At 44.0% G+C, this 27,441-nt stretch overlaps 1 protein-coding gene across 2 annotated transcripts in view; it reads left to right on the top strand.

Moving 5' to 3' along the window:
* The first annotated feature begins 645 nt into the window (after positions 1–645).
* Positions 646–27,441, top strand: part of mrps9 (mitochondrial ribosomal protein S9) — a 151,408-nt gene continuing 124,612 nt past the window's right edge. Inside the window, exons 1-2 of one of the 2 annotated variants that reach the window (XM_038817816.1) lie at positions 646–772; positions 19,618–19,797. In XM_038817816.1, coding sequence (XP_038673744.1) covers positions 677–772; positions 19,618–19,797 — 276 coding nt within the window. In that variant the 5' untranslated portion in view covers positions 646–676. Of the gene's footprint in view, positions 773–2,006; positions 2,028–19,617; positions 19,798–27,441 lie in introns of those variants that run through there. The other variant, XM_038817817.1, reaches the window with a different exon arrangement.

Here is a 27,441-nt window from a genome sequence, read left to right as displayed (position 1 = left end):
CTGCCAGACCTGCTGGGTTGATCCAGCATTTAATATTCCTATAAAGAGTTCTGAAGAAAGCTCATTGACCTATTGCCCTCATCCCAAGTCCTGCCTGACCTGCTGAGTCTGCCCAGCATATTCTGCTTTTATTTCAGCTTTTCAACAGCTGAGGAATTTTACGTTTGGTTTATTCCTGTGTTCCTCATGTGTAGAAACAGTGGCATCCTCAATCTCTTCACGTCGGAGGAAAATGGATTCGAACTCTTGGTTTGCCAAATTTTGAGACTATTAAAAATAAACACCGCACTATAAATGATGTTACAAAGTCTGCTGGCTATGTTATTACCATCGTGCTCATTATCCCACGGCACGTTGATTGACCTCGCCGATCGCGCATGCCCGGTTCATCTCTCGCCGCTGGTAAGCGTAATACGCATGCGCATCAGGTCCAGCAATGTTGCCCGTTGCCAAGGCTGTTAGTTATTCAATGCGCATGCTCCCGCTCTTTTGGTTACACTGAAATAGTAACGACCAATTTTCTAAAACAAAACGCACACACGCTCTGGGTATATGTTTAGATATGATTATTTATATCGTCTTGGTGTACTGCAATGTATTTTTTCACAAAGCAAGTTTGGGAGTTGAAAGGTTACTTGTCCCGCATGCGCACTGACGTTCTCCACTGGGCGCAGAAATGGCGGTTTGCAGTCGGAGACTCGTTGGGTTTTTGCGGAGCTGTTGCGGTTGCGCGATGGCGATGAATGCTCCTACTTATGTCAGGATGTCTACAGTGAGTGTTGAGTTTTAGTCCTTAGCCCGCAATCAGACATTGTTCGTTATCACGGAAAGGAAACGGCTCAAAGCGGAGCTTGATCCCTTCATTCTCATCTGGTTATTCACCAGCTCCAGTAACCTCTAATGCTTTCACAACCCTGCCTCTGTTGCAGTTCTTTCACCTCTAAATTGGGAGTTCGTGGGTTCAGATCGCAATCCAGAGATTTGAGCACAGGTACTGAAGGAATGCTGCACTGCAGAAGGTGTGATCTTCCAGGGTGAGATGTTAAATCAAGGCCCCACCTGTCTTTTTGTAAAAGAGAATACCAGGGAAATTTTCTGAAAAAGTCACATGGATGTGAAACGTTTATGGAGTCATAGATGTTTACAGCATGGAAACAGGACCTTTGGCCCAACTTGTCCCTGCTGCCCAGTTTTTTTTACCACTAAGCTAGTCCCAATTACCCACATTTGACCCATATCCCCCTCTACCCATCTTACCATATAACTGTCTGAATGCATTTTAAAAGCCGAAATTGTACCTGCCTCTACTACTGCTTCTGGCAGCTCCTTCCAGATGCCACCTGCCTCTGAGAAAGAAGTGCCTCTCTGGACCCTTTTGTATCTCTCCCCTCTCACCTTAAACCTATCGCCTCTAGTTTTACACTCCTGTATCTTTGGTAAAAGATGTTGACTATCTACCTTATCAATGCCCCTCATTATTACTTTGTTTCTCTCCCCACAGATGCTTCCAGAACTGCTGGGTTCTTCCAGTACACTTTTTATTTCAAATTTTCCTGGTGTCCTCACCAACATCGTTAAACTAACTAAAATGTCATGGTGTAGGAGTAATACGTTGCCATGGATAGAAGATTGGCTAGTTAACATGAAATGGAGTTGGCATCAATGGGTCTCTATTGTAATGAGTGTGTGCCACAGGAATCAATGCTGGGGCCTCAATGTTTTACAATTTATATAAATAATTTTGATGAAGGGACTGAAGGTATGGTTGCTAAATTTGCTGATGACATATATAGGCAGGAAAGTAAATTGTGAAGAGGGTGAAGGAGGCTTCAAAAGGACATTAGTTAAGTGAATGGGCAAATATCTAGCAAATGGAGTATAATGTGGGCAAATGTGAAATTCTCCATTTAGGCAGGAAGAGTAAAAAACCTGATCTAAATGATGAGAGATTGCAGAGGCCTGAGACTCGTGGATCTGAGTGACCCAGTGCATGAATCACTAAAGGCTACCATACAGGTGTGATGAATGTAAGAAATTGTTATATATTACATTTGATATTTGTAGCAGTAATGTTATTAAAAGTCCTGGTTTGAGATGCATGCAGGCAGTATATCTGCTAAAGCTGTGATTAAGGGGTCGTAAAAGTGAGATGATCATTGATTTTAATGGGTAATGGAAAATTTGTTTTGATTTTGGAGGATCCCTGGGATATAGGTAATTTACATAGGATGCTGTTTAGGACTGGATAAACAGGTCATGTGACATTTCAGTGGGAGGAGATTGAAGAATCCTTTTTGGTGTAATTAAGGGGCAGAGCTAGGTGTGGCTGCAAATTTGCAGTTTGCCACAGGGATTTTAATCTGACAGGATAGGTCTTCAACTGGCTCCTAAATTAAAGTTTGTTTTAACATAAAGGATACCTATTGGTCATTGTTATCACATCTGTGGCAAAGTATCCTTTCCTCACAGTTTTACAAATTGCAAATTGTTTGGTTCTCATCTGGGATTCTAACACAGGTACAGCAAGTAATTAGGAAAGCTAATGGAATGCTATTGTTTATTGTGAGGGGAATTGATTACAAAAGTAGGGAGATTATACTTCAGTCGTGCAGGGCACTGACATATTTGGAGTATTGTGTACAGTAAGACATAAACTCATTAGAAGCAGTTCAGAGAAGGTTTACTAGACTAATACCAGGAAGGGGCAAGGGGCAGTTTGCCTTATGAAGAAAGATTGGACAGCTTAAGCTTTTATCCATTGGAATTTAGAAGAGTTAAAAAGTGACTTGATCAAAGATCCTGAGGGAGTCGCAACATAGTAGACATGGAGCGGATGTTTCCTCTTGTGGGGAATCTAGAACTAGAGAGTCACTGTTTAAAAATATTTCTCATTTCAGACAGATGACTCAATCAAAAGGCAGTTAAAGCAGAGTCTTTGAATATTTTTAAGGCACAGCTAGATAGATTATTGATGAACAATAGGGTGTTATCAGCGGTAGGAATATGGCATTGAAGTTACAGTCAGGTCAGCCATGATCTCCTTGAATGGTGGAGCAAGCTCGGGGCTCAGTGTCCTGCTCCTAATACATATATTTGTTGTCAACTTAATGGTAATTTAATTTCTATTTGTGGGGTCCTATGTACAAATTGACAGTTGTTTCGCTACACTACACATTTTTTTAAAAAGTAAATACTTCATTGGTTGCGAAATAGTTTAGAATGCCTTAAAATACCAAAAAGGTGTTATAAATTTAGGTGCCTCCACTCTTCAGTGCTAAACCAGCCGTTGCAACTACAGCACCTCTGCACTTCACCCTGTATTCCCCAAGGATCGATTTTACCGGATGTGAATGCTATATTGTAGTGATATCAACAAATGGGGATCTTCCATCTGTGCAATGAGACCTTATTCTATCTCTCAGCTCCGATTTCTGTTTCCCCTCTCATTAATATTTGTGTACAATATCTTTGCGAGAGCTCCTTACTGGTAACAATGTCTTCCTTCTGCTCTCCTATAAAGCGTTGAAAGGATATGACTGATCTTGGCAAGGCAATACTTATTGGGGACCGGTTTCGCTCAGTTGACTCTACAGCTGGTTTGTGATACAGAGCAAGGCCAACATCATGTACCGGCTGAGTTTATTCATGAAGGTCCCGCCTTCGCAACTTTGCCCCTTGGCTGAGGTGTAGTGATCCTCCTGTTAAACCACCACCAGTCAGCTCTCCCCTCAAAGGGGAAATTAACCTATGATCGTCTGGCACTATGGCGATTTTACCTTTTATTTATTGCCGTCCTTAGTTGGTGCCCTGCCAGATAGTGGAACTAAAATTGAGATCTGAATGCAATTCAGTTCAAAATAATGAATGGATGAACATAAAATATGGGAACAAGAAAAGAAAACAAATAATGAAGGAGGTCCAGTAAACTGTGATGAATAGAAACTTTAAAATTTATATGAATCTGCTTATTTTCTAGCTGTAAAAAGAGGTAAACCATGTGTAATTGTGGGGTGAGCATGACTGTTTTGACATCTTGTGTACTAGAACTAGCTGAACCCCGAGCCAAGTCATTCTTGTACAGCTTCAACACTGGCAATGTGGAAAATTGCTCATCCTAACAGGACAAATCCAATCTGCTCAATTCTCCATCAGGCACTTCTCAATCATTGACAGTGCTATTCAATGGCATTTATTCACCAATAACCTGCTCACTGATGTTCGGCTTGGGCCTTGCTGGGGTCTTGGCTCCACACTTCAAACTTCATTCAAACATGGGTAAAAGAGCTGAATTCCAGAAGGGAGGTGTATCTGACTGCCCTTGGGATCAAGGCATCATTTCATTGAGTGTGGCATTAAGAAGTCTTATTAATATTTGAAGCTGATGGAAATCGGGGAAAATGCTCCAATGGTTGGAGTCATGTCCAGCACAAACAAAGATGGTTATGATTGTCGGAGGCCAATCACCTAGCCTCTGGGCTTCACTGTTGTAGCTCCTCAGAGTAGTATTCTTAGGCTTAACCCTCTTCAGCTGCTTCATCGCAAGCTTCAAGGTCAGATGTGAGAGTGCTCACTGCTGATTGCAGCTGTTCAGTAACATTTACAGCTGCTGTAATGGAATGGTCCGTACCATCATGCAGCAAGACCTGGACAACATTCAGGCTTGGGCTATTTGGCAAGTAACATATGTGCTGCACAAGTGCCAGGCAGTGACTGTCTCCAACGTGAGGGAATCTAGCCATGTCCTTTAATTTGTGGTTAATCGTAAGTGAACATCTGGAAAAAAAAGACCAGTCCTTTCAGCTGAGCTTTCAAGACTTCAAGTTGGCATCATGTTCAGTGAGTCACTACACCCTAGGGATGGGCAGCTGAAGGAACAACAAGGGGGATTTCAACTGAATAAAAGGTTGATAGTGACTCTCCTGTCCACAGCGTTGGTTTTGCTGTCCTGAATTGGATCTTTAACGGACTGCCACAATTCCCCAGTTGTATAAATACAAAAATTATGACACTTCCCCTAAAGCTCAGCCATAACCAATATGTCAATGTCGTCAGTGCTCAAGTTCCACCCATCTCTATGAAGATGTTAAGAGAGAAATTATCTTCTGGCCTTGATGAAGTCCCGGCTGCCGTCCCAAAACAAAGTGCATCTTGGGGATTTTAACCTCCGCATTAACTTTGATGTTTGGAGTAGAACTAATGGGAAAAACATGGTGCGAACAGCCAATGCAAATGCCTCCGCCTGACAAAGCATGCTCAGTGTGGCCTGATGATAACAAACAGAAGGACAAATACAAAAGTACATGCAGACATCCTAGATCGAAGTATTGGCACATCCTGGATTATGTCATTGTTAGGTTCAAAGATCCAAGTGATGTCTGTGTCATTCGATCCTTGCGGGACACTGATGCTTGCTGGACAGATCATTGACTTGTTCGATCAGTGTTGAACACTCATCCAGCAACAGAATATGGCAAGGTCTAGGAGGAAGGTCATTGATCTGTCAGCTCTAAAGCAGCCTGACCAAAGAGAGGAATTCCAAGTGCAACTCATGACCATTCAGGAAAATCTTCACACATCCAACCTCCATTTCAAAAACAGTGGGATCAAATAGGGTCATCTGTATCCACTTCTGTTCCCAGACCATTGAGTACAAGCATCGTTGTAACCAAGACTGGTTCAGGAAAACTGACACTGAAATATGTAACCACCTAGAGAAAAAAGCCACTTTCATTGCCTGTTAGAACAGCCCAAGGTTGCACGACTAGAAGGCTGCATTCCCAACAGCTGATGATGCCCAAAATCAAAGGGACATAAGTGAAAGGACAAGTGGCGGGAACAGAAAGCCCAAGAGGTCCAACAATATGCTGAACCATCATGATGTGAAGTGTTTTTTTTTTAAGCTGCTAAAGCCATTTATAGACCAAGGTCAATATGCAAAATCTCTCAGGAAGCTGTTTATATGCTCTACGTTTAGATGTATGAGTGTGGTACCAATGATCATGAAGCCATGTCAGCCTGCGGGATCAGCCCCAACCGCCAGTTTAAATATTAACTCCTTCCACCAGCACACAGCTGCAGTGTGTACCATCTACAAGAGGCACTGCGGCAACTTTTAACAGCCCCTTTCACACCAATGACTTCTATTGCCTGTAAGAATAAGGATAGCAAATGCATAGGATGACCACCACCTGGAAATTCCCCTGCAAGTCGTGCATCGCATTGACTTGCAAGTATATTGCTATTCCTTCGTTGGGTCTCAATCCTTGAGCTCCTTGCCTGACAGCATTTACAGATGTACCTACACCACGTGGACTGCAGCAATTAGGGGGGACTCACCAACTAGAACAATTAGTAAATGCTGGTCTTGCTAGGATCAGATCCCATGAATGAGTTTAAACAAAATACTATTATGCACCTGGGATGTTTTATTATATCAGACAAAATTTGACACCAGCCAGAGGAAGTATTAAGATATGTGACCTAAAGTTTGGTCAACAATGCAATTTTTGAGGAGAGGCAATGGCGAAGCAATGAAAATTGGGGGTGTGCAAGAGGCCAGAATTGGGGATGTATTAAAATCTCATGGTTGTAGGCCGCAGAAGGTTACTGAGACAAAGTAGGGTGAGAACATGAACGGATTTTAAAATGAGGATGAGATATTGAGTTGTTGCCAGATTGTAAAACTAATGTATGAGTACATGGGTAATTGGTGATTGGCTTGTTGTGAGTATGAATATGGGCAGCAGCTAAACTCTAGATGACCTCAAATTTATGGAGGGCACTAGATTGTTGGTGGGGGGTGGAATGTGGTGATTGGTAACTGGGGAAAATTGGAATTAGCGATGCAGACATGGATCAGGGTGTGAGCAGCAGATGTATTGAGGTTATGGGTGATGTAGAAGTGGAAGTGGCGGTCTTGGTAATGCATTGTGTGTGGGATTGGAAGCTGAGAGTCAAAATAAGGCATCGAAATTGTGAACAAACTTATTCAACTGCAGTAGCGACCAGGAAGTGGGATGCAGCTAGTAGCTTGCACCGCATTTGTAGTAGGGATTAGAAACGATGGCTTTGGTCTGACTAATACTAAATTGAAGGAAATTTCTAATTGTCCAGTACTGTGTGTCAGATAAGCACCGGATCAAATCAGAGGCTTTGCTGGGGTTGAGAGTAGTTGCGGGGAGGTAGAATAGGCCGTCATCTGCATGCATGTGGATTGTGATGTACTGCGAATAATGTCGCTGGGGCAGCATTTGGCAGAGAATTGGGAGAGGAGCAAGGATAGATTCTTTGGGACTCTCGAGACAATGCTATGAGCACAGAAAATGGAATTACAGGTGATTGTCTGGCTGCCATTGGATAAAGAGGAATGAAACCAGGCAAGGTCAGTCTCACCCAGCTGAATGAAAAGAGACATTGGAGGACGGTACAAAGGCTGAAGACTGGTTCAGGAGGGCATTTACCACTGTCATTGGCATGGAGGATGATTATTTGTCACTTCAATAAGGGTGGTTTCAGCTGGGGCCAGAGTGGAAACACAATTGATGATGTTCAATCATGGTGTTGCCTGCAAAATGGGCACATATTTAGAAAATGAAAGAACATTCAAGGACTTTTTTGAATAATAGCACAGTAGTTTTTCCAAGGACAAAAGGATCAAGAATATTTTTTGAGGAGAGGTGACAGATCTGACCCAGAGGGGACAGAAACTGAGGAGAAGAAATTGTTTTTAAAATATTAGTTAAATTGTTGTGTAAATTAGGATCATCGCCAAAAGAACAAACACAGCTGGTTAGGAATGCCATATGTATAGAACATAATCCATGGCTTTTCTGAGAAAAGTGGGTAGATATCTGAAAGAAACATGATCTTTTGGACATCCTTTTTCCACACAGCAAGATCAGACAAAGAGCAGTGAGATGAATAGCTAGTTCCCATTTTTTCAGGAGATACCAGAGCTCCTCTGATAGTACAGAAGGATCATTAAATTCCACTGGACCAGAGAGATAAAGTATTATCTATTTTGATAGACGTCTGATTGTGCAGGCTTTCTTTATGACTGCAAAGGAGTCTCTCTCTAGATTATTGACTCAGGATTTAGGCTTGAACGATAACTTTGTGACTAAAAGAAAGAGAATGCCCTGCTCTGACAGTTATCTACTCCTTGTAGACCTTTTAAATGTGTCTATGCGATGGAAATTTCTGTTCTTTTGAGCATTGCAAGTGAAACAGGAGCAGGGATGGACCCAATTGCTCTCATTCGATATGATAGTGGCTAATCTTCTGCCTCAACTCCATTTTAGTGTCCACTCCTCGTATGTCTCGATTCACTAAGGACCAAAGATCTGTCTCCCTCAGCCTCAAATATATTTAATGATGGCACACCCACAACCCTTTGCGTGAAGTGTGAGGAAAGATTGAACAGTTTGGGCTTATACTCGCTGGAGTTTGGAAGGATGAGAGGAGACCTGATCGAGCTGTATAAACTACTAAATAGGATTGATAAAGTAAACATTGACCAAAGTTTCTCCCTTTGTAGGGAAATCTAGAATGAGAGATCACAGATATAGGTTGAGAGGCAGTAGATTTAGAACTGAGATGAGGAGGAACTGCTTCTCAGATGGTTGTGAATTTGTGGAACTCGCTGCCCCATAGTCCGGTGGAATCTGAGTCATTAAATGTTTTCAAGAAAGAGATAGCTATATTTTTGATAAATGGGTTAAAGGGATATGGCAACATGTGGGGAGGTGGATTTGAGACCAGAAAGAGATCAGCCATGATCTGATTGAATGGCGGAGCAGGCTCGAAGGGCTGAATTGCCTACTTCTGCTCCTAATTCCTATTAAGGGTGGCATGGTAGCACAGTGGTTAGCACTGTTGCTTCACAGTGCCAGGGTCAAAGGTTCGATTCCCAGGTTGCGTCACTGTTTGTGCAGAGTCTGCACGTCCTTCGTGAGTCTGCAGGGTTTTCTCCGGGTGCTCCAGTTTCCTCCCACAAGTCCCGAAAGACGTGCTGTTAGATGAATTGGGCATTCTGAATTCTCCCTCCGTGAACCCGAACAGGGAGTGTGGTGACGAGGGGATTTTCACAGTAATTCATTGCAGTGTTAATGTAAGTCTACTTGTGGCATTAAAAATTATTCTTATTATTAATTTCTCCTCATCTGTCTTAAACGATCAACACCTTATCCTGAGATTGTTCCACTGTGTTCTAGATTCCACTTTCAAGGGAAGCAACCTCAGTGTCTACCCTGTCTAAGCCCCATCAAAATCTTGCATGTTTCATTGAGACCACCTCTCATTTTTCTAAACTCCGGAGAAGAAAGGCCCAATTTACTCAGCATTTCATCATAGGATATTTATCTCATCCCAATCTTGTGAACCTTCACTGTTCCATCTCCAATATAAGTATATCCTTTCTTAAATATGGCCATCGACTTCAGGAAGCAAAGTGTCGTTCACACCCCTGTATCAATGGTGCCGAGGTGGAGATCATTGGCAGCTTCAAATTCCTAGGTGTACAATCACCAACAATCGTGATGCTATGACCAAGAAAGCACACCGAGCGTATACTTCCTCAGGAAACTAACAAATTTGATATGTCCACATTGACTCTTACCAATTTTTACAGATGCACCTCAGAAAGTTTGGTATGGCAACTGCTTCGCCAAAGAACGCAAGAAACTACAGAGAGTCATGAACACAACCCAGTCCATCACGCAACCCACCTCCCATCCATTGACTCTGTCGACACCTCCTGTTGTCTTGGGAAAGAGGGCAGCATAATTAAAAACCCCTTCCAACCGGGTTATGCTCTCTTCCATCGGGCAGGAGATACAAAAGTCTGAGAACACGCATTAGCAGATTCAAAAACAGCTTCTTCCCCGCTTTTACCATATTCCTGAATGACCCTCTTATGGACTGAACTGATCTCTCTATGAATCTTCTCTGCTGTTGTTGCACTATATTCTGTAAGCGTCACCTGATGTCTATGTATTTACATTCTGTATTTATCTTGTATCAATGTGTTTCACGTCTGGAACAGTCTGCCTGGAATGTTTACAGAACACCCGGAGGCCTTGTTCATCGTGGCCGGAGACTTCAACAAGGCCAACCTCGAGTGTACTGCCAAAATTCCACCAGCAGATCTCCTGTCCCACCAGGGGCGACAACACTCTTGACCACTGCTACTCAAAAATCAAGGGCGCCTACCGTTCCATCCCCTGACCGCATTTTGGGAAATCGGACCATAAGACTGTGCTCTTTCTCCCGGCTTACAAGCAGAAACTCGAGCAGGAGAATCCAGCTAAGAAGGTTGTACAGTGCTGGTCCGAGGAGACAAGAGCTCTTACGTGACTGCTTAGAGACAGTGGACTGGTCCGTATTTAGGAACTCAGCGACTAACTTAAATGAGTATGCCACCACCGTCACAGACTTCATCAGCAAATGTGTGGACGCCTGCGTGCCAAAGAAAGCAGTACGTGCGTTCCCCAACCGGAAACCATGGCTCAACCGCGAGATTGACTCCCTACTGAAGGACAGATCTGAGGCGTTCAAGGCAGACGACCCTGTCCTATACAAGAAATCCAGGCACGACCTCCGCAAAGTCATCCGAGATGCCAAGAGAGAATATCAAACCAAGCTAGAGTCACAGACAGACTCTCGGCGGTTGTGGCAAGGACTAAACAACATAACGGGCTACAAAGCGAAGCTAAGCATTATCTCTGGCAACAGCGCACCCCTCCCCGATGAACTTAATGCATTCTATGCTCAGTTTGAGCAGGTAACCAACAATCCGCTGTCGAGTGTCCCATCAGCCCATAAGTCACCCATACCCAGCATCACAGCTTCCGAAGTCAGATCGGCCTTCCTGAAAGTGAACCCACAGAAGGTGACGGGATCCCTGGTCATGCACACACAGCCTGCGCAGACCAGCTGACAGAGGTATTCACAGACATCTTTAACCTGTCCCTACTCCACTCCGAGGTCCCCACCTGCTTCAAGAAGACCACCATCATACCGGTACCAAAGGAAGAACCAGGCAACGTGCCTCAATGACTACCGCCCGGTGGCCCTGACGTCAGTTGTAATGAAGTGCTTCAAGAGGCTGATCATGAAGTGCATCACCTCCATACTCCCGGAACGCCTTGACCCACTTCAATTCGCATACCGTCGCAACCGGTCCACATCAGACGCCATTTCCCTGGCCTTAGAGCATCCTGAAAACAAGGACTCCTACATCAGACTCCTATTTATTGACTACAGCTCCGCCTTCAACACCATAATCCCAGCCAAGCTCATATCAAAGCTCCAAAACCTAGGACTTGGCTCTCCACTCTGCAACTGGATCCTCGATTTTCTGACCAACAGACCACAATCAGTAAGAATGAACACCAACACCTCCTCCACAATAGTCCTCAATACCGGTGCCCCACAAGGCTGCGTACTTAGCCCCCTACTCTACTCCCTGTACACACACGACTGAATGGCAAAACTTGGTTCCAACTCCATCTACAAGTTTGCTGACGATACGACCATAGTGGGCCGGATCTCGAATAACGACGAGTCAGAATACAGGAGGGAGATAGAGAACCTAGTGGAGTGGTGTAGCGACAACAATCTCTCCCTCACTGCAAGCAAAAATAAAGAGCTGGTTATTGACTTCAGGAAGCAAAGTACTGTACACACCCCTGTCAGCATCAATGGAGCCAAGGTGGAGATGGTTAGCAGTTTCAAATTCCTAGGGGTGTACATCACCAAAAATCTGTCCTGGTCCACTCCCGTCAACGCTATCACCAAGAAAGCATAACAGCACCTATACTTCCTCAGGAAACTAAGGAAATTCGGCATGTCCACATTAACCCGTACCAAATTTTACAGATGCACCATAGAAAGCATCCTATCGGGCTGCATCACAGCCTGGTATGGCAACTGCTCGGCCCTGAACCGCAAGGAACTTCAGAGAGTCGTGAATACCGCCCTGTCCATCACACGAACCTGCCTCCCATCCATGGACTCCATCTACACCTCCCACTGCCTGGGGAAAGTGGGCAGCATAATCAAGGATCCCTCCCACCCGGCTTACTCACTTTTCCAACTTCTTCCATCGGGCAGGAGATACAGAAGTCTGGGAACACGCACAAACAGACTCAAAAACAGCTTCTTCCCCACTGTCACCAGACTCCTAAATGACCCTCTTATTGGCTGACCTCATTAACACTTCACCCTGTATGCTTCATCCGATGCCAGTGCTTATGTAGTTACATTGTGTATCTTGTGTTGCCCTATTATGTAATTTCGTGTATTTGCTTGAATTTTGTTTAATTCCCTTTTCTTCCCATGTACTGAACGATCTGTTGAGCTGCTTGCAGAAAAATACTTTTCACTGTACCTCGGTACACGTGGCAACAAACAAATCCAAATCCAATACCTTTCACTGCACCTCGGTATACATAACAATCAATCTAAATATAGAAGTACTCCAGGTGTGGTCTGACTAAAATACTGCAGATGCTGGAGATTTGAAATAAAAAAACTGGTGGAAAAACTTAACTGGTATGGCAGCATCTGTGGAGAGAGAAACAGTTACCATTTCAGACTCTTAGTAATGGAAGAATCTCTTATTACCAAAGATATGCCGTTTGAGTGGATTGACATGCAAAAAATTGCCCTTTAGTATCCAAAGATATGCAGATTAGGTGGGGATTATACAGATTAGGTGGGGATAATGCAGGCGATTGGGTGCTCTTTTGGAGGGTCGGCGCTGGCTCGATTGGCTGAATGTTCTCCTGTACTGTCGGGATTCTATGAATAGTATCGCGCTTCCCCTCATTATACTCCGTCTGCCGCCTTCTTACCCATTCACTTAATCTGTCCAGTCTCTGGAAATGTAAACTTGCTGAATTGCATTGCTTTCCATCAGGTTCTGTTAAAGTGTTGCATATGAAGTGGTAAATAATTGTGTTTAAATCCATTCAGGACCATGTTCCTATCCCTGTGATCTCCTCTAGCCTTTGAATCTAATAATAATAATCTTTATTGTCATAAGTAGGCTTACATTAACACTCCAATGAAGTTACTGTGAAAAGCCCCTAATCGCCACAGTCTGGCGCCTGTTCGGGTTCACACACGGAGAACTCAGAATGTCCAAATTACCTAACAGCACGTCTTTCGGTACATGTGGGAGGAAACCCACGTAGACACGGAGAATGTGCACACACTCCGTGACCCAAGCAGGAATCGAACCTGTGACCCTGGAGCTGTGAAGCAACAGTCCTAACCACTGTGCTACCATGCCACCCACAAAAACTTTGTGACCCCGAATCTCCCTCCAATACTTTGTGTTCCACTGACATTGATCTGTTGTGTGTTTTCCCTGTCTTTACCTCCCGATTAGCAGTTGTACTTCTAACTGTGTGGGTGTGCACTGTGGAATTTCTTCACAAAGTCTATTATTTTCATGAGGCTTTGGTTATCCCATCTAATATCTGCACCTTTGACTTGGTACCCACCATTGTGGAAGGTTTTAGGACATTTTGTGCTGGCAATGTAGAATTGAGTTTCTTGTGTGATGAATCACTAATTTCAAAGTTGGACTTTGAGACTGATCCCAATTGAAAAGGGAAACTGAGAACTGGAACAAACTAAGACTGACGCTGAGATTGGAACCCAAACTCTTGGTTGAAAGCAAATAGAAGGACACAAAGCTCCAAGCTCAATAGATGATAATGATGATTCCAATGGTGCAGTAAAGGCAGGCTGAAGGTGACGGAGGCTAGATCCAGAAGCTGAGAATAAGCAAAGAGTTGTTGCAGCTGTTTGTCACTTCAACAGTAGACTAATGCCACCCAGACCAAGTTGAGGATGTTCTGCAGACGTGTGCCTTTTTAATGAAAACCGAGCCCATAGAACCTGGGTTTGTTTTGTGCTGCTGTCAGCTGAGGATCAGGTTAAATCTTTAAAAATGGGTGGTGCAGTGGTTAGCATTGCTGTCTCACGGCGCTGGGACCCTGGGTTGGATCCCGGCCCTGGGTCCCTGTCTGTGTGGAAGTTGCACATTCTCCCCGCGTCTGTGTGGGTCTTACCCCCACAACCCAGAGATATGCAGGTAAGTGGATTGGCCGCACTAAATTGTCGCTTAATTGGAGAAAAGAATTTGGCACTCTAAATTTATTTTTAAAAAGATCAAATCCAAAAAAAGGAGCTGATATACATGAGGAAGACCGTTTTGAAGGACTTTGTGACTGAGATTGATGGCATACTTGCTGGGTGGAATTCCAAGCCAATTCATGAGATCTCATTGGGCATATGCGCTGTTTAATGTGTAATTTGTAGTCAATAATCAGTCGCAATTTGCCTCTTCATATTTAATTTGTGTTGATTCTGGGTTTTAACAGCATTTAATATTTTGCTTTTTATTGTGTAGTAAAAGTTGTTCTGTTGTAAACAGTGGAATCTTGTGGTCTCATTCTTCAGTAAATAACTGGGATTTCTTCACTTACCACTGCTGTAAATGGGTCAAGTAAAGGGAGATGTTGGTGTCAGGGCAATGTTTCTGGATTAGTAATCCAGAGGCCCAGGCACTGGTTCAAATTTCACTGTGGCAGCTAGTGGAATTTAAATTCAGTGAGTAAAATACGTAATTTAAAGCTAGTCTCAACTATCATCAATTGTTGTAATGCCCATTTGGTTCGTTGATGCCCTAATGGGAATTGCCTGGCCTTTTTACTTGGTCTGGCCGACATGTGACTCCAGACCATCAGCAATGTAGTTGAATCCTAACTGCCCTCTGAAAAGGCCTAGCAAACCATTCTATTAAATGGCAATTAGGGATTGTCAACGAATGCTGGCCTTGCCAGTGACACCCACATCCAGTGAAATAATAAATTAAGTTTGAGGTTTTGGGAATATTTAGCTTAATGTTGAGTACTCTTAGATAAAGTTATGTGAAAAACAGACTGGTAAGAAAAGGCAATAATATGTCTGTTCATAGTGAGGTACTATAATGCAACTAATGTGCACACAGCAAGGTCATATGAACATATGAATTAGGAGCAGGCATATTTGACTCTCGCGTCTGGTCTGTTATTCAGTAAGTTCATGGCTGATTTGACTGTGGCCTCAACACCACTTTCCGACCACTCTGATACTTTTTGACTCTTGCCAGTCGAGAATCTATCTACGTCTGCCTTGATCAATGATTCTGCCTTTGAGGGCAGCACGGTGGCACAGTGGTTAGCATTGCTGCCTACGGCGCTGAGGAACCGGGTTCGAATCCCAGCCCTGGGTCACTCTCCGTGTGGAGTTTGCACATTCTCCCCATGGGTTTCGCCCCCACAACCCAAAGATGTGCAGATTAGGTGAATTGGCCACACTAAATTGCCCCTTAATTGGAAAAAATAATTGGGTAATCTAAATTTTTTTTTAAAAATGATTCTGCCTTTGCTTTTCTCCAAAGAAAGTGCTCCTAGTCTCCATCCTTACTGGGCAGCCACTTATTTTTCAATTGTCGCTGAATTCTGGTCTTTCCCATAATGGGAAACGTACTTGGAAAAATGTAACTAGTGGAATACTACAGAGATCAGTGCTTGGACCACAATTGTTTACAATCTATATCAATTACTTAGATGAAGGGGCTGAATGTATGGTTGCTAATTTGCTGATGACCCAAAGATGAGAAAGTAAGTTGTGGAGAGAACACCGGGAGACTGCAAAGGGGTAAAGATTTTTTTTTTTATAAATGTTTTTATTCAGTTTTCATATTTTATATTGAACAAATTACAAATTGTTAGGAGAGAAAAAAAAAACAAACACGCAAAAATTAACATACATATTTACAGGTAAGCATCTTCGTAGTAGTAACTGCGCCCCCCCCCCCCAACATGTTTATTTAGTTTGGTTTTGGGCCTTAGCTAGCCATCCAACCCCCGTAACGAACCTGTAGCCCCCCCCCCCCCCCCCCCCTCCCGCTACCTTCCCCCGACTATTCTTCCTCTTGTACATTGGCCACAAATAGGTCCCGGAACAGTTGCATGAATGGCTCCCACGTTCTGTGGAAGCCGTCGTCCGACCCTCGGATGGCAAATTTAATTTTCTCCATTTGGAGAGATTCCGAGAGGTCGGACAGCCAGTCCGCAGCTCTGGGCGGTGCTGCTGACCGCCAGCCAAACAGGATTCTACGGCGGGCGATCAGGGAGGCAAAGGCAAGGGCGTCCGCCCTCCTCCCCAGGAATAGATCTGGCTGTTCTGAAACCCCGAAGACCGCCACTATCGGGCATGGCTCCACCCTCACTCCCACCACTTTGGACATAACCTCGAAGAAGGCTGTCCAGTACTCCACGAGTCTGGGGCAAGACCAGAACATGTGGGCGTGGTTGGCCGGGCCTCTTTGGCACCGTTCACATCTGTCTTCCACCTCCGGGAAGAACCTACTCATACGGGTTCTTGTTAAGTGGGCTCTATGTACCACTTTTAGTTGCGTCAGGCTGAGCCTTGCGCACGTGGAGGTGGAGTTGACCCTATGCAGTGCTTCGCTCCAGAGTCCCCACCCTATCTCCATCCCCAGGTCGTCCTCCCATTTCCTCCTTGTTGCGTCCAGTACGGTGTCGTCCCTATCTACCAGTCGGTCATACATGTCACTACAGTTCCCTTTCTCTAGGATACTTGCGTCCAGTAGGTCTTCCAGTAGTGTCTGTCGTGGCGGTTGTGGGTACGTCCTTGTCTCCTTTCGTAGGAAGTTTTTGAGCTGCAGGTACCGTAGCTCGTTCCCCCCCAGCTAGCTGAAATTTCTCTGTCAGTTCGTCCAGTGTTGCGATCCTGTCGTCCGTGTATAGGTCCCTGACTGTCAGTGTCCCCCCGTCCTGCCTCCACCTTTTGAAGGTGGCGTCAGTCAGTGCTGGTGTGAACCTATGGTTGTTGCAGATGGGAGCCCTGTTCGACATTTTGGTCAGGCCAAGTTGCTGCCGCAGTTGGTTCCAGGATTGGAGGGTGGCTGTCACCACTGAGCTGCTGGAGTGTTTTTTGGGTGGGGATGGGAGTGCTGCCGTGGCGAGGGCCCGGAGGGAGGTTCCCATGCAGGAGGCCTCCTCCGCACGCACCCACTCAGCTTCTGGCTCCTGGATCCATCCCCTTACTCGCTCGGCTGTTGCTGCCCAGTGGTATAATTGTAGATTCGGGAGGGCTAACCCTCCCCTGGTTTTTGTTTTTTGTAAGACCTTCTTTGGGATCCTAGCATTTTTACCCCCCCATACGAACGCCATGATGAGTTTGTCCAGAGCTTTGAAAAAGGCCTTGGGGATGTAGATCGGAATGGATCTAAACAGGAAGAGGAACCTGGGCAGTACGTTCATTTTGATCGTCTGAACTCTCCCCGCGAGGGAGAGCGGGAGTGTGTTCCATCTTTGCAGGTCCTTTTTAACTTCCTCCGTCAGGCTGGTGAGGTTCCATTTGTGGATCCCTTTCCAGTCATGGGCTATTTGGATCCCCAGATAGCGGAATTTATGTCGGGCTTGTTTGCAAAGGGGTAAAGATAAGGTAAGTGAGCGTGCAAACATTTTGGCAGGTGGAGTATGATGTTGGAAAATGCAAACTTGTATCCCTTTGGCAGGAAGAATAGAAAAGCAGCATGTTATCCAATGGTGAGAGATTACAGAACTATGTGGTACAGGGGGATCTGGATGCCCCTTCATCTAAGTTACAGATTGTAAACAGTTGTGGTCCAAGCACTGACCTCTGTAGTATTCCACTCATTACATTGTTCCAACCCATTTATGCTTACGTTTCCTGTTAGCTGGCCAATCCTCTACCCATGGTAATATGTTTCCTCCACACCATGAGCTCTTTGTGTTGTGACCTTAGATTTGGCACCTCGTCAAATGCCTTCTGGCAATCCAAGCACAAGATTGGGCAGCACGGTAGCATGGCGGTTAGCATAAATGCTTCACAGCTCCAGGGTCCCAGGTTTGGTTCCCGGCTGGGTTACTGTCTGTGCGGAGTCTGCACGTCCTCCCCGTGTGTGCGTGGGTTTCCTCCGGGTGCTCCGGTTTCCTCCCACAGTCCAAAGATGTGCGGGTTAGGTGGATTGGCCATGCTAAATTGCCCATAGTGTCCTAAAAAGTAAGGTTAGGGGGGGGGGGGGGGGTGTTGGGTTACGGGTATAGGGTGGATAGGTGGGTTTGAGTAGGGTGATCATTGCTCGGCACAACATCGAAGTCCGAAGGGCCTGTTCTATGTTCTAAGATTAATGAGTAGTTCATTTGTTTTAACCATGTTGCTTGAGGGATAAATATTGACTAGAACACTGGGAGAACTGCCCTACAACCTGAGGTGTCAAAGCGGACTTTGGTTTTACATCTCATCCAAAATGCATCACTTCCCATCCGTGCATATTGGCCTGAATTGTTGACTCAGATGCAGGAGTGTTATCACAGAGTCATGGCTGGATACCTAACAGAAAAGTAATCTCTTCTATAGGAAATATATAAACTTAAAGAATTCAAATGTGATTCAAAATACATACATTTTTAGAAATCAGTGTAATCTTAGGCTCTTCATTATATTGTTTTATTGCATAATAAAAGCCTATGTGAGTTGGTCAGTTGTAAATCATATGGTCTGTATACAGAATTTCTTGAGAGAATGGCAGTAGGAGTAAGAATTCTTTGTTCCGATAAATACTTCATATTTGGCTTAAAGTAAATGGTAGATGGGACTGACTTAATCCAAAAAGTCTCAATGCTGTCTGATGGGTGTTTCCCTTTATCTGACTGTCGTACTCTTGTAGACGACACGGTAGCACAGTGGTAAACACTGTTGCTTCACAGCGCCACAGTCCCAGGTTCAATTCCAGCTTGGGTCACTGTGCGGAGTCTGCACATTCTCCCTGTGTCTGCGTGGGTTTCCTACGTGTGCTCCGGTTTCTTCCCACAAGTCCTGAAAGACGTGCTTTAGGTGAATTGGACATTCTGAATTCTCCCTCGGTGTACCTGAACAGGCGCCGGAGTGTGGTGACTAGGGGATTTTCACAGTAACTTCATTGCAGTGTTAATGTAAGCCTACTTGTGACACTAATAAAGATTATTATTATTATTAGAGTTTATGTTGAACTCTGTCATTCTTTCAAACTACTGACATCTTGACTGAGTACAGTGTATCCCAACTTTGCCAGTGCACCTTCCTGGCGGGTTTATTATTGATGAATGTTTATGCTCGTCATATCTGTGGAGTGAATAGAACATTTGTTTTGCATTTGGGCATTGGTTATCAACACAACCATCTACGGAGTTTACTCCTTCATTCGTGTTTCCTTCGTCCAAAAGATCATGTCCTACTACTTGAATGTGATTTCAAGTTCCCATATCCACATCTTGCGGCTTCAAGACTTAAAGTTTTAGATTTACTGAATTGTAGAAAATGTTGTGCTCCAGGATTGGGTTGAGGATGTTCAAGCTCATTTCTTTTTGGGTATTTTTTCAATGCAGTATGAGGGGGAAGCTAGAAAGGCAATCTTGCTCTATTTGAGTGGAATAAACGCTTTTAGTGGAAATCTAGACTCTTAGTATGTAAAGGCAATTCACTACTAGATCATAAGCTAAAAGATAATGCTGTTTTATTTTATTCTAGGTAATGAGATCAATCTGCAGCAGCTCCTCTTTACATAAAAAGAGTATGGCTGCTACATTCCATGCAAAATACACTGAAGAATTCATAAAACAGCAGATTGAAGAGTTCAATATTGGGAAAAGGCACCTGGCTAACATGATGGGTGAGGATCCAGAAACATTTAACCAGGAGGATATTGATGTAAGTTGGTCTCTTTTTTTCTGTTATCCACAAATTGTGCATTGTCACTATTTTCCCACCCTATATTTAACGCTACACTTTCACCAAGTGATCAAGTTGTAGCCTTGCTTAGTGTGATTGTGAGATGCATTTGTACTGAAACTGCGTGAAGGCAAGACTATACCAGAAGCATTTTAAGGAAGTCTGACACCACCATGTTAAAGCCCAACAGGTTTGTTTGGAATCACTAGCTTTCGGAGCACAGCTCCTTCCCCATTCACCTGATGAAGGAGCTGCGCTCTGAAAGCTAGTGATTTGAAACAAACCTGTTGGACTTTACCCAGTGTTGTAAGAATTTTAAAAAAGAACACAGAAGAGATAATTTAACACATTGAATTTTAGAGCTCCGAAACAGGACGTTTGGTTCACCAGATTTATTTGGTTTTATTCATTCATGGAATATGAGCATTGTTGGCAAATCAACATTTGTTGCCCCTCACTAATTGCCCTTGAGAAGATGGTGGTGAGCTTCATTCTTGAACTGCTGCAGGCCATGTAATGTAGGTACACACACTGTGCCATTAAAAAGGGAGTTCCAGGTTCTTGACCCTGGAACATAAGAACTAGGAGCAGGAGTAGGCCATCTGGCCCCTCGAGCCTGCTCCGCCATTCAATTAGATCATGGCTGATCTTTTGTTGACTCAGCTCCACTTTCCGGCCCGAACACCATAACCCTTAATCCCTTTATTCTTCAAAAAACTATCTATCTTTACCTTAAAAACATGTAATGAAGGAGCCTCAACTGCTTCACTGGGCAAGGAATTCCATAGATTCACAACCCTTTGGGTGAAGAAGTTCCTCCTAAACTCAGTCCTAAATCTACTTCCCCTTATTTTGAGGCTATGCCCCCTAGTTCTGCTGTCACCCGCCAGTGGAAACAACCTGCCCGCATCTATCCTATCTATTCCCTTCATAATTTTAAATGTTTCTATAAGATCCCCCCTCATCCTTCTAAATTCCAACGAGTACAGTCCCAGTCTACTCAACCTCTCCTCATAATCCAACCCCTTCAGCTCTGGGATTAACCTAGTGAATCTCCTCTGCACACCCTCCAGCGCCAGTACGTCCTTTCTCAAGTAAGGAGACCAAAACTGAACACAATACTCCAGGTGTGGCCACACTAACACCTTATACAATTGCAACATAACCTCCCTAGTCTTAAACTCCATCCCTCTAGCAATGAAGGACAAAATTCCATTTGCCTTCTTAATCACCTGTTGCACTTGTAAACCAACCTTCTGTGACTCATGTACTAGCACACCCAAGTCTCTCTGAAGAGCGGCATGCTTTAATATTTTATCGTTTAAATAATAATCCCGTTTGCTGTTATTCCTACCAAAATGGATAACCTCACATTTGTCAACATTGTATTCCATCTGCCAGACCCGAGCCCATTCACTTAACCTATCCAAATCCCTCTGCAGACTTCCAGTATCCTCTGCACTTTTCGCTTTACCACTCATCTTAGTGTCATCTGCAAACTTGGACACATTGCCCTTGGTCCCCAACTCCAAATCATCAATGTAAATTGTGAACAATTGTGGGCCCAACACAGATCCCTGAGGGACACCACTAGCTACTGATTGCCAACAGTGGAGGAATAATTATACAGCTCCAGATCAGGGTGGTGTGTGACTCTGAGGGGAGCTTGCGGTTTTGGGGGGGGGGGGTGTCCCCACACATTTGCTACCCTTGTCTTTCTAGTAGCAGATATTACAGGTTTGGAAGGTACTGTCTAAGATGCCTTAGCGAATTATTGCAATGCATCTTCTAGATCATACACTGTGCACCAGTGGTGAAATGAATGGAGGTTTAATGAGGTGCTAATCAAATAGGAAGCTTTTTGAATATTGTTGGAGCTGCATTCGTCCAGGCAAGTGGAGAGTATTCCATCACACACCTGATTTGTACCTTGTCGGTGGTAGACCGGCTTTGGAGAGTCAGGAGATGAGTTACTTGCTAGTTTTGCTGTGCGTGATCCTCCTTCCATTTCTGGGAGGGTTAGCCTGTTACATCGTTGAAATAGATTTTCTGAACCTGACATTGCTTTGCCTCAGTTAATATTTTTACAAGTTTACTCCAACCATCAAGAAACTGGAGAAAAAGTGAGTTACGGTTAAGCAGAATGGAGCATGGAGGAAGATATAGCTTGGTTGACAGCTGAATGAATGGTCTCTATCTTTGTACCAAAGAGGCCCATGATCTCCCTGCACCTAGAACATACAGTGAAGAAGGAGGCCATTCGGCCCATCGAGTCTGCACCGGCCCACTTAAGCCCTCACTTCCACCCTATCCCCGTAACCCAAAAGCCCCTCCTAACCTTTTTGGACACTAAGGGCAATTTAGCATGGATAATCCACCTAACCTGCACGTCTTTGGACTGTGGGAGGAAACCGGAGCACCTGGAGGAAACCCACGCAGACATGGGGAGAACGCGCAGACTCCGCACAGACAGTGACCCAGCAGGGAATCGAACCTGGGACCCTTGATGTACTACTTGATGTCGCTGAGGGTGAAAGAGGCAGAATGTTCTACTTGATGTAGTAAAGGGGCTTGATGTACTACTTGATGTTGCTGAGGGTGAAAGGGGAAGAAAAGAGGGTTTTAAGAATATGGCAGGTGGTCATGTTGGTTCCCCAAAATACTTCAGGATTATTTTGGCAATTAAGGGGTGTAATGGCACTTGGTTTAGCCCAGCTGGTTGTTGTGATAGAAGACTAAACCAGCTGTACATAAGTCACCCTCATGTCTGGGCCCCTTTGACCTTGGGGAGCAAAGTTGGGTCACATACTAGGGAAATAGGGAATGAGAGAGGACAACTTTTCTAGGGGTACAAAGACATCAAAGGGTGAAGGGAATGGAAAGCTTCAGTACAAGTATAGTGTTGAATAAAGGGCCATGGGCGAGCCAATTAAGAGCTGGGAAATGTAATTTATTTGGGAAAGTGTATTTTCCTGGGGTAGATGCAGAAGAAACGAGTTGGAAGAAGGTTGATGATTGGAGCTGGCCTTGTCACTGATTGAGGCCATGGAATATGGCACAGCCAACTGATTTGAGGGCATGGAATATTATGACACAATCAAACGGTTGGCTATTGATATAGGAGGGACTTTTATATAGAGGAAGAAAGTTATAGAGCACAAAAGGGCAGTTAATTCAGAGGGCAAGGGAATCCGAACTGGAGATTAATATTAATGAGGATGAAGTGACGCTCGATGCAGAAGGAGGCAAAGGATGGCATGATGGCACAGTGGTCCGTACTACTGCTTCAATGCTAGGGACCCTGGTACAATTCTGGCCTGTGCAGTTTTCAAGTTTTCCCCCTGTCTGTGTGGGTTTCCTCCGGGTGCTCCAGTTTCCTTCCACAGTCTAGTGATGTGCCGATTAGGTAGATTGCTCATGATTCCATGGGGTTACACTAAGAGGGGCTAAGTGGAATGCTCTTTCGGAGGCTCAGTGCAGTATTTATGGGCCGAATGGCTTCCTTCTGCACAGTTGGGATTCTATGCATTTCATACCCGTACCAGCCTCCCGGGACAGGCCCCGGAATGTGGCAACTAGGGGCTTTTCACAGTAACTTCATTGAAGCCTACTCGTGACAATAAGCAATTTTCATTTTCATTTCATTTCATACCTGTGTGGTGGGCATGACTCATTTGAAGAACTAGCAGCAGCACAGACAATGGGTCAGATGATTTCATTTATATGCTGTAGATTCTATAATTGTGTGTAAAATAAAATGTTACGATTGTTTCTTATATATATTGAATCACAGAATTGTTACGACGCAGTATTATGGGCTATGGTTTAGAGAACAACAAAGTATATCATGGAGTTCACCTGACCCACAACTTTTAATAGATTTTGGTTATGGGGAGCACAAGGGCCCACTTTACATGTGTAATGCAACAGAGATCTAAAGTATTTTTTTTAACAAAACAATGTTTACTGTATGAATCGAGTTAACATTTTATAAACACACAGTAAACATCTTATCAACTACCAACACTGATATTCCCCCCAAAGATACTCTATAGGTGCACCCTTAGTAACTTTCCTAACAACATCCATAAATCAAAGGCCCTTTTAGCTCTCCAACTGAAAAACGAAACAAAAACTCGGAGCCAAAAACAGCTTCCAGCTCAAAACGAAAGTAAAAAGCAGAGCCAGACCCCAGCTCCACCCACACACTGACATCACTGCAGCCACTTGAAAATACAAACGTTTCTTAAAATGACATTCCCATGACAGCAGGAGGAGGATATTTGGTCCATCCTGCACTGACTCCAAATTATCATTATGACTTAGTCCATTCCTCTGCCACTTTCGCAGTACCCCTGCACCTTGTTTCTATTCAAGTAATCATATAACACGCTCCAGAATGCCTCTGTTGAATCTGCTCCTGCCATACTTTCAGGCAGTGCATTCCAGACCCAAACCACTCCTTGTGTGAAAAAGTTTATTTTCTCTCCCAGCACATTTTGCTTCTTTTGCAAGTCATTTTAAATTTGTGTCCTCTTGTTCGTGATCATTTTATGAGTGGGAATGGTTTCTCCCCATCTACTCTCTCCAGCCCCTCATGACTTTGAACTTCTGTCAAGTCTCCTTAGCCTTGTCCAAGGAGAACAGTCCCAACCTCATCAATCTATCCTCATAACTGAAGTTTCTCATGCCTGAAGCCATTTTTGTAAATTTCTTCTGCACTATCTCCAATGTGTTCACATCCTTCCTATAGTGTGGTGCACAATGTTTCAGCTGAGTTCTACTAGTGTCTTGTCCAGCATATATTTAGGTAACATTTGTTCAGTAATTGGCACCTGCAGCAATCTATTGGAAAATCTTTTTACAGCACATGCTGGTAAAAACATATTGTTAAATTTTCAGTTCCTCCCCGATTGATGTAGACCTGTAGCCTCAAAATTGTGAGGAACAACCAGTATATTGTTACGATCCTTGGCTAGACTATGGAACGTGGGGGATGTACAGTTCAGTAATGTTTTGTTTAACCTAGTAAGAAGTCTTACAACACCAAATTAAAGTCTAACAGTTTGTTTCAAACACTAGCTTTCGGACACTGCTCCTTCCTCATTCACCTGAGGAAGGAGCAGTGCTCCGAAAGCTAGTGTTTGAAACAAACCTGTTGGACTTTACCTGTTGTTGTAAGACTTCTGACTGTGCTCACCCCAGTCAAACGCCGGCATCTCCACATCTTGTTTAACCTAGTTAAAGTTTTTGAGATTAATGACATCTGCCTTTGGAATAAAGACACAGGATTTCATGGGTTTTGAACAAACTTCACTTAACAAGGGGCTGCACTGTAGCTCAGTAGGTAGCATTGTTGCTTCACAGCTCCAGGGTCCTAGGTTCGATTCCCAGCTTGGGTCACTGTCTGTGTTGAGTCTGCATGTTCTTCCCATGTCTGCGTGGGTTTCCTCCTGGTGCTCCGGTTTCCTTCCACAAGTCCTCAAAGACGTGCTGTTAGGTAATTTGGACATTCTGAATTCTCCCTCTGTGTGTACCCGAACAGGCACCGAAATGTGGCGACTAGGGGCTTTTCACAGTAACTTCATTGCGGTGTTAATGTAAGCCTGTTTGTGACAATAAAGATTATTTAAAAAAATAAAACAATCTACTAATAAATTTACTTATGTAATATATTTCTTATCGCTAACATTCAGAATTAACATGCGGCACACATGAATTAACATTCAGAATTAATATAAGGCACACATGAATTAACAGACAAAATGTAGTTGAGTACCCTACAGTGCACATCAAATGGCAGATGTAGTAAACCCAGATGTTAGTATTCACTGAGTTACTTGATCTCTAAAAGCTCTGTCTCCCTTTTGAAGACTTTCCAGTCTTCAGCTTTGAGTTCTAGCCTCTGAATTCCCTCCAAAAATCACTCCGATTCAGACTGCCTTAATCCCTGCTCCCTCTCAGGGTTTGATCCTCAGGTTTTCGGAGCCCAGACTGCCCGGTGACTGCTCACCACAACACCTTTCTCCTGGAGCCTCGTCTCCTGCTTCTGAACACACACTCAGTCACACAAGATTCCTTGAGCCCCAACCCTTGGCAACACCGAGCTAACAATAGCTTCCAAAATTTCTCCTTAACTGAGCTCCCCCAGTAGCAGCACAGAACAAACAAGGGTCTGAGTCTCATCTGCAGAGTTACCAATGGCCCCCAAAGCTGACTTTAGCTGTATGGAGTTAGTCACCACCTTCTACACCTGCTCATGACTGACTAACTGACTATAATTGACTGGCCCTTGAACTGACCTGCGGGACCAATCAAAATGCTCTGTCGCTCTTCTTGCTAGGCAGGAGCCGCAATCAGCATTGGAATATTTCCCTTGGATGTCACAATCTCCACAGGAGCACAGATCACTGAATTTTCTAACAGTATTGTTAAGTGAATCAATATAGTATGTTCTCTTGGGGAATTAAAGTAGGCAGGAAGTCATCCTGTATGTTATAAAAGCAAACCATTGTAAGTAGGACAGTAAAGATATTGCAGATATTCTGGTAATTGCTATTGTTTAATTATGCTTGCTGTAAACAGGAAATGTATGATGATTATGATTTTAAGAAAAGTTCTTTCTGGCGTTGTAGGACAATTGTAGAAAATGCTGGAAATGCTCATCAAATTGGGTCCTTCTATGATCAAGTTATGCCTGGCATGTTCACTTGTCTTTTCTCTCCACAGTAGCTGTACTGTAACTTTCCAGCATTTTCTGTTTTTGTTTGATTCCCTGGATCCGTATTATTTTTTTTGTCTCCGCACGGTGGCACAGTGGATGGCACTATTGCCTCACAGCTCCAAGGACCCGGGTTCGATTCCAACTTTGGGTGACTGTGTGGAGTTTGCAACTTCTCCCCGTGTCTGCGTGGGTTTCTTCCGGGTGCTCCAGTTTCCTCCCTCAGTCCAAAGATGTGCAGGTTAGGTAGATTGAGCATGATAAATTGTCCAAAGGTTGCAGACTCGATGGGCCGAATAGTCTCCTCCTGCGCTGTAGGGATTCTATGAATTGGGGCTGGTTTAGCACAGTGGGCTAAACAGCTGTCTTGTAATGCAGAAAGAGGCAGCAGCGCGGGTTCAATTCCCATACTGGCCTCCCCGAACAGTCGCCGGAATGTGGCGACTCTGAGCTTTTCACAGTGACTTCATTGAAGCCTACTTGTGACAATAAGTGATTATTATTATTAATTGTAACAATGCTGTAGGTGTGCCTTGGTCTATGTGCTTCAATGATTGTTGAGTGGTAGGATTTTTTGCCTGGTAGGATGAGCTGAGCCCATTGAAGGGCAGAGTTCACCCCATGCCAGGAGGACAGTTGGGAAATACAGTAGTTTATCATCTTGCATGTTTTCCTTCATTGTAAAGCAAGCATATCTGATGAACTAAGCTAAACTTAACTTTTTTAATTAACAAAAAATGGATCAGTGCTGGGATATAATGTGTTATTGTGTGTGTCAAACGCATCCAATGGTAGAATTGGTTATTTTATTTTTGAAGCAATTGGTGGGATTGCAGTTTATCATTATTTTCTTACCAAGTCAACATTGACCATAGGTGAACCCTGTGGACTGAGGTTTACAG

This window comes from Scyliorhinus canicula, chromosome 14 (genome assembly GCF_902713615.1).
Source record: "Scyliorhinus canicula chromosome 14, sScyCan1.1, whole genome shotgun sequence".
Classification (NCBI taxonomy): domain Eukaryota; kingdom Metazoa; phylum Chordata; class Chondrichthyes; order Carcharhiniformes; family Scyliorhinidae; genus Scyliorhinus; species Scyliorhinus canicula.
The sequence above is the reverse complement of the archived record's forward strand: the minus strand, read 5'-3'. Positions and strand labels throughout refer to the sequence as shown.